Source organism: Phodopus roborovskii, unplaced genomic scaffold (assembly GCF_943737965.1).
Source record: "Phodopus roborovskii unplaced genomic scaffold, PHOROB, whole genome shotgun sequence".
In the NCBI taxonomy this organism is placed as follows: Eukaryota; Metazoa; Chordata; class Mammalia; order Rodentia; family Cricetidae; genus Phodopus; species Phodopus roborovskii.
The window spans coordinates 2,905,764-2,921,413 of NW_026126744.1; the positions used below are offsets into that span (position 1 = coordinate 2,905,764).

The following is a 15,650-nucleotide window of genomic DNA, read 5'->3' on the forward strand; positions in this document are numbered from 1 at the left end:
AATTAAATGAAGTTGCTGAGGAGCTGGAGATAAAATAGAACTATTTGGAGCTTTCTGATGTGGGATATACCCACTTTCCTGAATATAGTAAACTCTGAAAACTATAACTGTATGCAGTAAATTTTATTTACATTTAAGAGAATAAATATTTTTCTCAGCAAGAGGCAGTTATTTATTCATCATATATAAATGTTTATGTCATATGTTACAAAAATTAAACCTTACACTAGTCCATTCCTAGCTGACATTGTACTACAAAAAATCACAAAATACTATAGATCTTAGTGTTTGTGATTGACAGTAATCCCTTTTAATCTTTAGATAACAATAAGCTAAAATCATTGTTCTCATTGAATTTTTAATACACAATTACTTCTCCAATCATCTGAATTGTATTTACTAAATGATTTCAGAATGACACTGGCGGACAACGTAGTCTTGTCAACAAGTGGACCACATTCTTAAAGGCAAGACTTGTGTGCTCCGTCACAGATGAAGATGGACCTGAGACACATTTTGATGAATTAGGTGCGTGAACATGATAGTGAGCATTGTTTGGAGAAGGATTTTATGAGCATTGTGTACCTTAGCAAAGTCTCAGAAAGGCTTCAGCATTACAATTTTAAATCATAGATTTAAAGAAGATTTACACTTTATCTTATTTGCAGACTTAGTGTATTAAGGTTTTCAGAGTTCTATTCTGTACTATCCACCCTTTGAGACTTTCCACTTAGTGTTTATACACTCCATCATTTCCACAGAGAACCAGTCTTCATGAATGCCCTCAGGGCCAGGCTGACATTTGATTCACATGACAACTTCTTCTCATCACATTATACCAAATTGGAGTGATTGCCCATTAATACCTTCCTGAGAATTAATGTTCATAGCTGAAACTATTGTCTTGAGGTAATTCAAATTAGCAATTAGAATTTTGGAAATTTTCAAAGAATGTGCTTTTCTTTTTTGTAGAGGATGTATTTCTGCTAGAAACTGACAATCCGAGGACCACCCTAGTGTATGGCATCTTCACCACATCCAGGTAATTATTCAATAGCTACAACTCTTCTGTTAAACAATGAATCCTCTCATTTTATTTGCTTTTGCTAGATTACTAAAATATATTTGGTCTCAATGAATGTTTCCAAGTAATTTACAAAACATTTTAAACAATCACATAGTTCTCCAGAAGAAACAAAGGTATGGGTTGATTTGTTGAAGCAAAATGGTGGAAGATTTTGTTTAAATAACAAAACTAATAATTTTAATAAAATCAGAATTGAAGGTTTTGATGGTAATGAATATGTTTCTTTCCTGTATTTTGACAGTGGTAGTACAGGTATACACATACAAGTCATAGAAGTGTATATATTTAATTATTTATACCAAATATGCATTATTAAATAAAACTAGAAAAATATTTGAATTTGCTTTGTAATAGCTTTTGCTTCTTTGCTCTTCTAAAGTGATGAGTATGAGGAGCTGGTCAGTTCTTTTTCTGTAATATAACAACATTTTTGCATTTCAAAATAGGTTTAATATTTTGTAGTTTTTCATGGAGTTCCACAGCAACTTTATTGTGCTTTAAAGTATATTTCCCATATTTCTCATGTACTTGAAGTCTTCTGTGCACATTTCTGTTGATTCATTATGTACTATGTGTTACTGTGAATTCAGCCTTGTACTCTAGCCAAATCTATTGGACCAGAAGGAAGGTTGTATTGGTTCCTTTTAATTTATTAGAAAAATGCAAAATGGTGATTGCAAACATTCTTTTCTAAGTGAATGTTAAATATGGTATAAAAGCCTGGGGAAATGCTTCAGTGAGAAAAAGATCTTTCTGTCCATACATGATACCCTGCCTTAGAGGCCTGACACCTATGTAAATGCCAAGTGTGATGGCATTACATATATCCCCAGTGTTGTTTGGGGTGTAGAGAGAGAAGTGGGTCCTAGGAAGCTTGTGGGCTGGCTAGTTTCAGGGGAATGGCAAGCAATAGGTACATTGACACTATATTGAGGGAATAAGGCCAGTAGTGACAGAGGATGACATCTGTTGTCTCCCTTTGGCTTTTGCATGCACAAGTCTAGGTGTACATGCCTACATACAACATGTATACACATGCACAAACGCATACACAGCACACAAAAAGGAGAAAGGTAAAAGGAAGTATAGTGCAACTGTGAACTGTTACAAACTTTTCAAAGACCAAAGAATTGGCAGGAATACTGGTTACCAGTCATTTAGGTTTATGTCACAAGAAATCTAGACTGAAATCCTTGGCTGTGTGTTTAACTACTGGTCCAGAATATGAGTCATCTCACTTTAGTTCATAAAATACTGAACAACAAAATAACAAAACGGTCAATAAAATGCTGATTTTAATAAAATAGTTTCTGGTTCATACTTGTCAAAAATTAGCTTGACCATTAAACATTAGAAATTATCACTTATAACTACTGATGTTAATGGTTAATGATAAAGCTTTATTCCCATGAAAATTTTTTTCTATTAGGCTTCCAGTTTGGAGTCAGCATTAAGTCAAGGAGCATGATTTCAACTGTTCTGACCATCATTCTTATTAAGGATTTAAACAAAATTATGATGGAGTATAACTTATTGAAAGAGTTTTTGGATCTTTTACAGGAACATGAATGTGCTCACATGCATCACTTGGTGTCCATGCTGTGTGGTGTCAATTCATGTGTTTGGGTACCCAAGAAACTATGGTCTGTGTGTATATGTGTGTAAGCTAAAAGGAAAGCTTGGGTGTTCTTCCTTAGGAGTTATCATCCAACTTGCTTTTTGAGAGAGTCTTTCTGAGGCCTGCAGCTCACTGAGTAGGCCTTATAGGCTGAGTGGTAAGATCAGTCTCTCCTCCCCTTCCCTCTAATGGGGCTCTTACAACACTTCTCCAATTATGTTTTTTGTTGTTTGCTATGTGGATACTGGGGACTGAACTCAGGCCCTTATACATGCAAGGCCAGAATTCTGAATTGGGCTCTTTCCCCCATCCCTGAATAATTTTCCATGCTGTGATTAGAGTGGAAAATATACAAACAATGACAAGGTAGACTTCACCACTAACAAGTCTATCATGGAAGAACTCTGAAGTTACAAGAAGACTGTCGAAGACATGATGCTCACATATTAACGGAAGTTATTTCAGAAATCGTAACTCTATTCATGGTGGTTTACAATAAAATTAGTGCTTTTGTTTGTTTTTCCTTTTATTGAAAGTAGATTTTTTTTCATAGATCATATCTCTTGATTATGCTTCCCCTCCCTCTATTCCTCCCAGTTCCTCCTCATTTCCTGTCACATCTAGATCTATCCCTTTTCTGTCTTTCACTGGAAAACAGGCTACTATTGGATAACAATAAAATATAACACAGTAAGGATAAAATAAAAACTAACACATCAGAATTGAACAAAACAAACTGAAGACAAGAGCCCAAGAGAAGGAACATATATGTATATGTATATTAAATAAAAATAAAAAATAATAAAATAAAATAAAAACAAGGTACCACCAAAGGTGCCCTTGAGTTTGTTTTCAGTTGGCCATCTACTGCTAGACATGCATCCTACCCTTGGGAGTAGTTTGTTTTCCCAGTGAGAGTCTTTTAAAGGAAAGTAAATATTCATTGGCAAGGGGTTGTCAATTGGAGATTATATCTGAACTAGGGATGGGGGTGTATGTCATAATCTTTCAGCTCTTGGTCCACATCTGGTGCAGACATGTGTCTCAGTCTCTATGAGTTCATATGTGCTTTAATGTTGATTTAGAGGGCCTTGTTTTCTTGGCATTCTTCATCTCTTTGGCCCTTACATGCTTTCTGCCTCCTCTTTCACCTTTCACAGGCTTCCCTGAGCCCTTTAGGGAGGGATTTGATGGAGACATCCCGACTAGGGCAGGTTGTTACAGGATCTTTCACTCTGCATTTTGTCAGCTGTGGGTCTCTGTATTGGCTCCCATCTGCTGCAGGATGAAACTGATGATGGCTGAGCAAAGGCAATGACTGGTCTGCTTTCCAAGACAGAGTGCAAATTCTCACAGGCACAAATGGAATACATTTTAAGAAAAATAAAACAGATTCCTTGTTTTCATTTTCAGCTCTGTTTTCAAAGGATCTGCTGTGTGTGTGTATCATTTATCTGATATACAGACTGTATTCAATGGGCCTTTTGCCCACAAAGAAGGGCCCAATCACCAGCTGATATCCTATCAAGGCAGAATTCCATATCCTCGCCCTGGAACTGTGAGTATCCATGAACTTTACTTTTATCTTACTTAAGCAAATATTATGTTCATATATAGTAAAGATAACTGTGGTCCTCTGTGTAATGCTCATTATAATTTTTCAACTTCTTGGTTTTAACTTAATTCTTACATGGTTTGAGATTTGCTAATATGTCGTGTATATTATAGAAAGTGTGATTTTTAAATTAATTTTATTTAAATTAAATAATCTTATTTTACATACCAGTCCCAGTTCCCTCTCCCTCATGTCCTTCCATTCCCCTACTGTACCTCCATCCCACCCCTTATCCACTCCTCATCAAGCAGAGTTTCACAGCTAAGCACTGAGCCAGACTCCTGGAATCCAGTCATAGAGAAGGAGGAGTGGTGAGCAAAGGGGTCAAGACCATGCTGGGGAAACCCACAAAAAACAGCTGACCTTAGCAAGTGGGAGCTCAAGGACCTCAGTTTGGCAGTTGGTGAACCAGCATGAGACTGAACCAGGCCCCCTGAACATCGGTGTTAGTTAGGAGGCCTGGGCAGTATATGGGGCCTCTGGCATGAAACCAGTTTTTATCCTTAGTGCACAAATGGGCTTTGGGAGCCTATTCCCTATGGATGGATATGCTCTCAGCCTAGATACACAGGGGAGGGCCTAGGCCCTGCCCCAAATGACGTGAAAGTGTGCTATTTATAACTGTTATAATTACTAAGAAAATCTCATTGAAATTTCAAAATAATTTATTTAAATATGCTAGAGATTTTTCCTGATTTTGAAACTCTCACTTTCAAAAGTTTAGAGGAAGAGTAAATATGTTAACACAAGTCCTAGCCATGCCTAGCCATATGCCCCCACCCACACCTGTTTCTTTCTTATACTAATAGGGTTTTTACTATGTATACCTGGCCAGCTTAATTACAAAGTAGACAAGGCTGGTCTTGACCTCACAAAGATCCACCTGCCTCCGACTCCCAAGAGCTGGGACCAAGAAATGTATCAGCATATTAACATGCCCTTCCTGCTAGCTTTTTGTTTGTTTGTTTTTGGTTTTTTGGTTTTTGTTTGTATGTATGTTTTACTTATGTGTCTGCTTGAATAACCAGCACTTAATTGAAAAAAACAATAAAAAAAAAAAAAAAAAACTAAGGAGGAAATTTTAGTAAATTCTTGAACCAATTGAAAATGAAAGCATAGCATTCCAGAACCTTTGGGGGAATATGGCTAGGTGAGTACCAAAAGGAAAATTTATGACTGTATATGTTTACATTAAAAAAGTCAAAATGAACCTAAAGAGATAGCTTGTTTGTCAAGATCACCTCTTGCTCTTGCAGAGAACCCAGGTTCAATTTTCAGCACTCATGTGTTGGTTCACAATCATCTATAACTCCAGTTCCAGTGCATCAGTGTCCTCTTATGACTTTTGTGGGTACCACGTATGCACAAGGTACACAGACATACATACAGGTAAAACACTCACACATAAAATAAAATTAATAAATCTAATTTTCTTAAATGGGATTGAAGTAAGGCTCAGCAGTTAATAGCATCTGTTGCTCTTACAGAGGATCCATGTTTGATTCTCAAAAACCATATAGAGGCTCACAACCATCCATGCTTCTATTTCCAACAGCTCCAATGCCCTTTTCTGGCATTTGCAGAGACTGGGTACACATATGATGCACATGCATACATACAGGCAAAACACTGAGAACTCAAATAAAATGAATTAATTTAATAAAATATAAAAACACCTCAAATAATCCATCATTAAAAGTTTTAGAAAAGTAAGACAAAAGCAAGTTCAGAAACAGTAGGCAGCAAGGTAAGGAAGGTCAGGGCCCATTGTTTTATTTTGCTTTGTTTTTTCAAGACAGGGTTTCTCAGTACAGTCCTGCTGTCCAAGAACTCACTTTATAGACAAGGTTGTCCTTGAACTCAGAGATCCACCTGCCCCTGCATCACAATGATAGGATTAAAGGCATGGGCCACTACCACCCAGCATCATGGCAGATATTAATAAAGTGAACATGTAAAAAACAATTCATCCAATCAAGCAAGCATACTATAACCAACAGATACATGAGATTGACTGATCCCTAGCTGAGCTGACAAAGGGAAAAGACTAAAGAAATAAGATTAGAGAAAACTCAGATGAAATACACATCCTTATTAGAGAATACTATTGTATCCCAGAAATGTTGCTAAATCTAGAGGAACTTGAGAAATTATTAAACATATGTGACCTGCCAGAGTTAAATGAAGAAAACACAAACAGCTTAAACAAGCCATAACACAAGGAGACTGAAACAGCAATAGAAAAAAAATCTCCCTAAGAAAAGAAGGAACAGAAGTGCTCACTGCTCCATTCTACCAAACTTTTATGGAAGAGCTGTCAATAGTACTGATCAAGCTGTTCATAAAAAGAAAAGAAAAGAAAAAGGAGCACTACCAAAATAATTTCACTAAAGCAGTATTCTCTTGAAGCTAAAGCCAGATATAACAGAACAAAATGAAACAAAACTGTGGGCTGCTCCCTCATGTAAGACATTGTGACCACAGCCTCCTCTCCTTTTATTCCTCCAAGTCTCCCTACCTCCTCTCTCCCCCCCCCCCAGATTAATTTCTTCTTTGTTCCCCTTCAGAAGAGAGGTCTCCTAACTGAACTTAACATAACAAGATACAATGAGACTAGGCACAAACCCTCATCTCAAGGCTGGAGGAGGCAACCCAGTAGGAGGAAAAGGATCCCAAGAGCAGGTAGAAGACTTTCAGTATTATGAGTCTCACAAAGATACCAAGCTAAACAACCACAGCATGTTTGCAGAGGACTTAGCTCTCAGACTGATGCAGGCTCCTTGATTGCTACTTCGGACTCTTATGAACCCCGATGAGCCCTGTTTAGATGATTCTGTGGCCTGTGTTCTTGGCCTCTCTGACTCCTATAATCCTTCCTCCCTCTCTACCTGTTGAATGCAAATATTCTTAATAAAGTTCTTAAAATTCATATTCAAGATATTAATCTCACAAAAGATTTCTAATGTTGATTCACTTTATTTTTATGCCATTAGAAAGCATGTTATTATATTTCCCAGTCCTTTGTCTTCTAAAGGTCATAAAGTACTCTATTGTCAAGTTTTTTTAATCATCCAATAAGCATAATAGGACTCTATTTCCCGAAGGTTAAAAAAGACTTGAGTTTGACTCTTGGGATAAGAAACTGGAAGATGGAACAGTGATTTGCTTTTATATAGAAGAAAAAACATCTAGTTACTTTTGTAAATCATGAGATTTACTATTGATCCCTAAAAACACTGTAGTTAAAATGTTACAATTAATCATGTCTAACAACTAACTTGATCATAGAATTCACAAGTCCCTTTAAAATGGTGCCTCTTTAATGCTCATGGTCAGAACACTGACTAATTGCTTTTACAACTGAGGAAAACAATCAACAGATATAGTTATCTCAGGGCACTTCAAGTCTGAGAGTAGATATGGAGCAAAGATGACCTAGGAGGAGAAAAGGTAGGGGAAAGGCTGAGAATACTGCATGTGAGTATAAGTCTCTCTTTACTTCATTCAAATCATTTCATGCATTTCCAGAAGCCTACTAGCTGATTCAAAGGTAAATTGTGTTTTTATGATGATGAGAAGTTGACCTAATTAAGCCTATACTCTGGGAACAGTAACAAGTGCTGTGATTTGATGTACTTTCTCCAGTGTGTGAGCAGTCAGTACGGGAGCAGCTTTCTTGTAAACTCAGAAAAAAAATTATAAGCTCCATCCTGGAGCTTATAAGTGCATTTATTAAATTGAGGCCTCCGAATCTCGTGAAGAATGTTCACAAGCCAACTTGCTGCTACCTCTTAAGTATATTATTTGTACCTTTTCTCAACCAAAGGCATCCCAGCATAACTTGAAATTAATGATTCTGGGGATATTTATGCAGCTAAAATCAGCCTCACTTCACCTCTGGCTCTTTATTCACAAGGCACCTTGAAAGCCACCTTGACATGGCAGGGCTTTGAGTATCATGTAGAGAATGACTATGTCGAAAAACAATAACTGTGTACACTATAGGAAGAGACCAACACTTTTCCACAAATAAACCAATGCTAAATTAGAAAATTCTGCTAACAGTCCAGTTTTTTAAAGCTCTTAAGAGTAAGCATTTTCCTCTGTCCTAAAACAGTGTGGAGTAAGCCCAGGATTAGTGACACACATCTGGAACAGACTCCAAGCAAAAAGGGAGTAGTCAGTACTTAAGGCATTTTTCTATAATGTGGTTTCTTACATCTGGTATTGAGACCACAACAGCTCCTTTAAATCCAGAAATTGTCAGATGAGTGATCCCTTGGGAATCAACGGGGCAGGGTGGAGAAATGACCCTGAAACTCCTCCTAGAGAAGTATGCTTCCCCAAAGATCTGGTCACTCCACCCTGAGCTCAGAAAAACAGCATGAAGTCAGCTTTCTAACTCAGTTGCCAGTGGCTGCCTCAGCCCTGTACTTCCTGCTTCTGTAGCCAGAAGATCTTTGGCCAAGTGAACTCAACAGTTCTTTTCCTCTGGGTCAAGAATGCTATGTCTGTCTCTGAAGTCTTCCCAATGAGGGATCAACTGTGATGGTCATTCTTTATTTTTTCACACAGTAGTCTGGTTGCTGGGTCAACCTCATAAATATATAACTGTGTTTATAAAATAAATGCCACTGGAAGAAATCCTATACCCTCATCCTCAAGTTCCCTGTAGGTGCTTCCTTCAAAGGAGGGTATGTAGCTGTGCTAGCAAACAGCCCAACCAACAAGCATATGTAAGTGCTGGGAGGGTGGCCAAGTGTGTCATAATGTTTTCCCTTAAGTATCTCAGTTTGTGGAAGAAACAAGACACCTTTGGTATGTTGCAAAGGGCATGTGACACTGCAGAGTCTCTGCGGCTGAGCTAATGAATTACTTTATTCTGTTGCAGTGAGGGTGAGGCTTCTGTAGACATTTTGCATAGCCTGCATATCCTGCTGAAGCAGAACCTAATAAAGCGATCAGTTTGAAGTTGTATTTTGAAGTACATCAGATCTGCAACCTCCAGTATCCCAAGGAGGGCTGTTCCCTGATAAGCACAGCCTCTGTTGCTCTTCTGTACTGATCTTAGCAGTCATATGTACCCACTATCCTAAATTTGTTTTCCTTTTGAGATTATGACTTAATTACATTTCTCCCTTCCCTTTACTTCCTCCAAAGCCTCCCATATACACACATACTACTCCCTACTATACTTCAAATTCATGGCCTCTTATTTACTAATTATTGTTTCATCCATATATATATATATACATGTCCTATAACATTACTTGCATTTTTATTTCAGTGATGTGTGTGTGTGTGTTGTGTAGGTAGGTAGGTAGGTAGGTAGGTAGAGGTCAGTTTGCCAATTTGCAGCTTTCACTATCTATGTACTCGGGGATGGAACTCAAGTCTTCAAGTTTGGTAGTAAATGCCTTTACATGCTGAGCCTCCAAGTTCATTTTTAAAATATTGACTCTTTCTTGTGCATGATAATTGGTACTGAAGAAAGTTTTGGCATTTATATTTTATGTGTGTCTCTAGTTATTACTTTGTTGTCAAAACAGATGTTTATCTACTTTATTAATGTAAAGCAGATGTTTGCTGTATTTGTGTACTTGTCTCTAGAAAGTTACAGTGATTCCTTGTTCTAATGTTCATTATAGGACTTGTCAAATGGCATTTAGATAAAATAAGAAGGTACACATCACATATGTATTAGTTTAGAATGTATTGACTTTGAAAACTTTCAGCATGTGGCTGAGGAGGGGAACATAGGAAGACTAGCCACAGCAGTGCTTATAATACTTGAGTGCAGCTTAGGAGTTAGGCAGGGACACAACTGTTTAATCTCTCTTTGACATGGCCAGCATTGTTTCAGCTTTCCTTTTGGCACTTCGATCAGTGTCTCAGAAAGTGGTATGTACTGCTACTTCATGAGAGTGGAATAAATGACAAGGAAAAATAAACACTTAAGGAGTTTACTTAAAAGGATTTGATGATGATCCATCTAATCAAATTAACCTACAGAATGTTAATGTTTATGATGGTGCTTAGTGATGACATCATCTTCTTTTAGTATTCACATCATTTCACCCTTCTTTTACCCCTCCCAATTCTTCCATACCCCAGCATTCTCAAATTCATGACTTTTTCTGTAATTATTCTTGTTTCTATAATTACTATTACATGCAAACATATGTGCACAACTTTCTGAACCCATTTAATATTGCTCTTACATACATGTGACTAGGGATGACACTTACCTGCTGCAAAAAGAAGCTTCATTGATGAGGTGTGAAGCAACACTTACCTGTAGGTATAAAGATACATATTTACAATCTAATTAGGAATTCTATTGCTTTAGGAAAATACCACAGTAGGAGGCTTATTCTTCAGCCCTATGGTCCCTTCAGCCACAGGTGGTTGAATACACACACACACACACACACACACACACACACACACACACAGAGAGAGAGAGAGAGAGAGAGAGAGAGAGAGAGAGAGAGAGAGAGAGAGAGAGAGAGAGTCCAGTCTGATTTACAGGTTCTGATAGCTAAAATTGGACACATGTCTATTTGCCTGAGCAATAATCAACTCTGAGGACATAAAAGACTTCAGTGTGAATTTTGAACTGCTGAAATTTATAGAATATGGAAATAGAATATAGAAAATTCATAGAAATTTGTAGACTATAGAATAAAATATGGTTTGCATTATCCCAAGGTTCGAATAGACATGCTCCCTTGTACCAGATGATAGTGAAAGAGCTGTCCCACATGAAATGTCCTTGCCAAGTTTACAATGAAGAAACTCAACAATGCATATAGAGAGGGGAAGTCAACTTCTTCTCTTATCACCATTTTTATAACTCAGTTTGTCTTGACTGCTGATCCTATGACACAAATCAGCAGAATGAATCATAATCAGAATTACTTCCTTTCTAAATTTGAAAATTATGTCATTTGATGACTCATTTCAAAGGTAGAAATACATTGTGCATAGATAACAAATGTGTGAGAAGAGGAGTTATTGAGTGTAGAAATGTAAAGCTCTCTAGTGTGGTGCTGGCAAGATAGTTTAGCAAATAAAGGAACTTGTTATTCAAGCCTTATGACCTGAATTCAATTCCTAGAACATATGTAAATAAGGAAACAGAGAACTGACTCCACAAAGCTGTATTTAACACACACACACATGCACACTCAAGTACATGCATACACACACACATACATACATGCACATATACATATGTATCACCATCAACAATAATATTAAAAGTAATCACATATCAAACTACTAAACTGACTAGAAATTCTACAAATTGCCTAGTAATGTTTGTTAACTATGCACTTCTTTAGAACCTAGCAATGAAAATGCTTCCAAATACTTCTGGAGGTGATCAACATAGCAAGCCGTAATTAGTGGTGTCTGGAGAGTCTGGAGCTACTGAAATTGCCCTTGCATTGTTCTTTCCATACTTTCATTCAGTGGGCAGCATGCTGCATCTTTTTCCACTTTGTGTGAAAAATGAGGGCTGAAAACACCCATAACCCATACTTTGAAGAAATATGGAACACAACTGTCAGCTTTGAACAACCTCAAATTAAGTTCTTTGTCCCCATTTGGTCTTTATTTTGGGGAATTTATAAACATAAACATTTAAATATAATGCTTTTTCTTATAATAAAAACACATATCCAGGTCATGGGACTACGACAGGCTGTCTTTTATTACTTGTTTCATCAGTCATTTAATTGTTCCTGTTGCCTTTCTCCAAAAAGAAGAATATGTGTAATGGTGGTGGTGGTGGTGGTGGTGGTGTGTGTGTGTGTGTGTGTGTGTGTGTGTGTGTGTGTGTGTGTGTGTGTGTGTCTTTGTCTGTGTCTGCGTGTCCTGTAAAAAGCCCTTGGCTAAATTGGTTTTGTTCTAAAACTTACATCCATGATGATAATGGATTTGCATTTGGATTCTGCTGAGACTTTTGTGTAAATGTTTGCCTATTCATGCTGACCCAATTTCACTGATGTCATTGGCTAGATATATCAAGGATTCAACACAGAGAATGACACATCTTGCTAGGTTTCCAGTATTACTTCTCTTTCTTAACAAAATCGGCAATAAAGGTTTGACAGATTTCACACAAAATTCCCATTTCTGTGTTATGTTAAAATCTGTCTGAAGATGTTCACCTTATGGTCCTGATGGTAACAAGGGGATGGTTATGAAGGTTCACTGTCAGCTTTGAGGGGTTCATAACTTTCTAGTGGGTCACAGTCCTTATAGTATACCACAATTACCAAGATGCTAAGAATGGCCGTTTTGCTTTGTGTTCTATATAGAACTATAAATAAAAAGCGAAGCAGAGGTATTTTCTTTAAAGAAAAATATCACAGTCATTTTTGCTTCTGAGAGTAATGTTATGAAGTATTTAATAGATTCAGGTACATACTCTTTGTACATACTTACATATTGTATTCAACAACTTGGCTCACAGAACTTAACACGCAGGTGCTATTTGTGGGTGAGTTTGAGCTCCTAGCTTCAGCAGTTCTGTTTTGCCTGAACTTTGGTCCCAGGTACCAGAGTAACCATCCTCCTCTGAAGTTCTGTTAGTCCCCTTTCCATTGTGGAAGCTTTCTACTTATTATTTTCTCATGTCATCGTTGCTTCCTATCTGTCCTGAAAATTCAAGGCTCTAATTATTCCTTTTCTGGACAGAAGGGATTCTCCCATTTCTCTGGTCCTTATACCAAAAGTCCAGTTCATATATTGAAAAATATAACCACTCTCTGAACTACATTCATCAGACAACAACTAGTTCCAGTTTTGTAATATGACAAAATGATAGACTAAGTAGCCAGAACCAATGCCCACCAATACAGCTTATGATCTAGACAACAAACATGCCATAAAGAGGAAAGCACTCAATATGTGAAGTACCATTCATGAACAGCTGTGAAGGCAAGCACAGCTAAGGAAGCAGGACAGAGGTGGAGACAGAGCTGATCATACTGGAGGAAGTGACTTTTGAACTGAAGACTGAATGAGGAAACAGAGGAAGCCAGGGTTTGGAGCAGAGGAAGTCAGATGGGCAACTGCACGTCAAGACCTAAAGACTAATTAAATCTAACTAAATGTATCACGTATAATAACTTTTTGGAGATAGTGATCTCTCTATCTATAAGATCAGACTATTCGTTTTCTTCTCAGTAGATCTCCAATGATTTTAAAACAAGTTGACAAAAAGTTGTTTTGGAAAGGACTATAATTAAGACAAAGGGACCATTTTATTAATCGCTTTTCTTTTCTTTTTTTTCAGTGTCCAGGGGGGGCATTTACACCCAATATGAGAACCACCAAGGACTTCCCAGATGATGTTGTCACTTTTATCCGGAACCATCCTCTCATGTACAATGCCATCTATCCTATCCACAGAAGGCCTCTGATTGTCCGCATAGGCACTGACTACAAGTACACAAAGATAGCTGTGGACAGAGTGAATGCTGCTGATGGACGATACCATGTCCTGTTCCTGGGAACAGGTAGGTAATGGGGCTCATGTTGTACTGTAAAGGAATGTTCAGTAATTTAGGTAGAAAGGAAAGACCAAAATATTGAGACTAAAAGGACACCAATGTTTCCTTTTATTTAGCCTTTAGTGGGGGGTTTAATCTCCCATATCTCATTTTCCAAAACTGTAAATGGAGTTAATAAAATAAATTGCTTATGTGGTTGTGAGAAACAACTGAAGTTGATATTGAAAGCATCCCAAATAGTTTCTCATCCATATTAAAGTGAAATAAAAATAATCAGTTAAATTAGAGCTGGAAAGTTTTACCTATGAGCAGTGTTCTTCTGAAGTGAAGCATAATAAGTGACTTATTAATCAATACTTGGAGTCATTTCCACACTAACAATGATAGATGTTCTCTGTAGCCTGGCAAAGTGAACTAAAGTAAGGATAGCTTTTTGTAAAATGTTATAGTTGCTATGTTAATAGAGCTCACAATTCCTAAATTTTCTATTTCTTTTACTAGAAATTTGATGTAATTAGTTTTATTTACAAAGACTTGCTTTATTGGGGACAATGAGTTATAAGGATTGGCTCTCACAATGTGGTCCTTAGACCAGCAAGATCAATATCACATAGACTTGCTAGAAATACATTTTAGGCCCTCCAACAAGAATGCCAGATACAAAACCCAGCCATCTGTGCTTTAGCAAGCCCTTCTGGTGCTTCTAATACACACTAAGTTTGCAAATCACTAGAAGAGAGAAGGGAGCGTTCTCCTGCTGAGTACACAGGGTTACAAATTCCTTTCCTGCTCGACTCCATTTACACAGTGTCTACTAGGTTCCTCCAAGCAGCAGAATTCCACACACTTATTGCCCTGTAGGCACTGATACAGATCTCATCAGTTGTCCTTCTAGAATGTAAAACAACTCCATGAGGTATGTCATGTGTCTTCTAATTAAGGAAACAGATATAAAACAGACCTGTGAAAGACACTGTGGAAATGTGGTGGTTGTGGAATATGTCCTCTGAATTGAAGGCGTTGCACTCAGATTTCAATCAGTCTCAAAATGTGGTTACTTTTTCTTGGCTAAATAAAACTTCCAGCCTGCTCTTCTCATGAAGTTCTTATTTTACCCCTTCTTGTAGCTAAAACCCTGAATCTGGAGCTTTCATTCACACATGATTTTTGTTTGAAATCCTAGAGACAGAGAATCTTCTGTCATGTATTCTTTGGCATGCGTGGAAGAGTCTGGGTTTCACTGCCCCCACTTCACTTGCCTGAATTGGGAGGCATAAAATCCTTCCTTTCCTGACCTAATCATTCCTTATCTCTCAACTACCCTGCCATCTCCAGGACCTGTGTTGCCAATTATAACCTTAATGCCTAGATTCTCTCATTTTATCCTGTACCAACTTTGACTTAGACAGTTTCCTCTCCCACACAGAGCCTGAGTGAGTATTGACCCGACTGCCAATTCTTCTTCACTGTAGATTTCACCAGGGCCTTGAATGTTCTCAAACTATAACCACGAAAACACCTCCCTGCTCTTGTATCATATGGCATTTGGAATCTCTCTTTGTCTGTTGGTTAAGCCCTGTGGCATGGCATGAAGTTCCTGGCCTCATTCTTCTTGGATGTTGGTATGTCTGCAGGGTTTTTCCCATGTCCTCCTAGTCCTATACATTCTTTGACCACCTTGTTTTATTCATTTTACTTTAATATGTACCATGTGCAAACAAATTTCAAAAGTGTGTCATTAATCCTTGGGAACTCAGTAGTTGAATAAGAATTTCAAACACTCCATTTATACTCTTGCAAGACTTT

General features: G+C 37.6%; 1 protein-coding gene across 1 annotated transcript in view; it reads left to right on the forward strand.

The window, feature by feature from the left end:
• Window positions 1-15,650, forward strand: part of Sema3c (semaphorin 3C) — a 149,188-nt gene that overhangs the window by 94,370 nt on the left and 39,168 nt on the right. Inside the window, exons 8-11 of the mRNA XM_051174913.1 lie at window positions 414-528; window positions 973-1,042; window positions 4,119-4,263; window positions 13,628-13,850. Coding sequence (XP_051030870.1) covers window positions 414-528; window positions 973-1,042; window positions 4,119-4,263; window positions 13,628-13,850 — 553 coding nt within the window. The remainder of the gene's footprint in view (window positions 1-413; window positions 529-972; window positions 1,043-4,118; window positions 4,264-13,627; window positions 13,851-15,650) is intronic.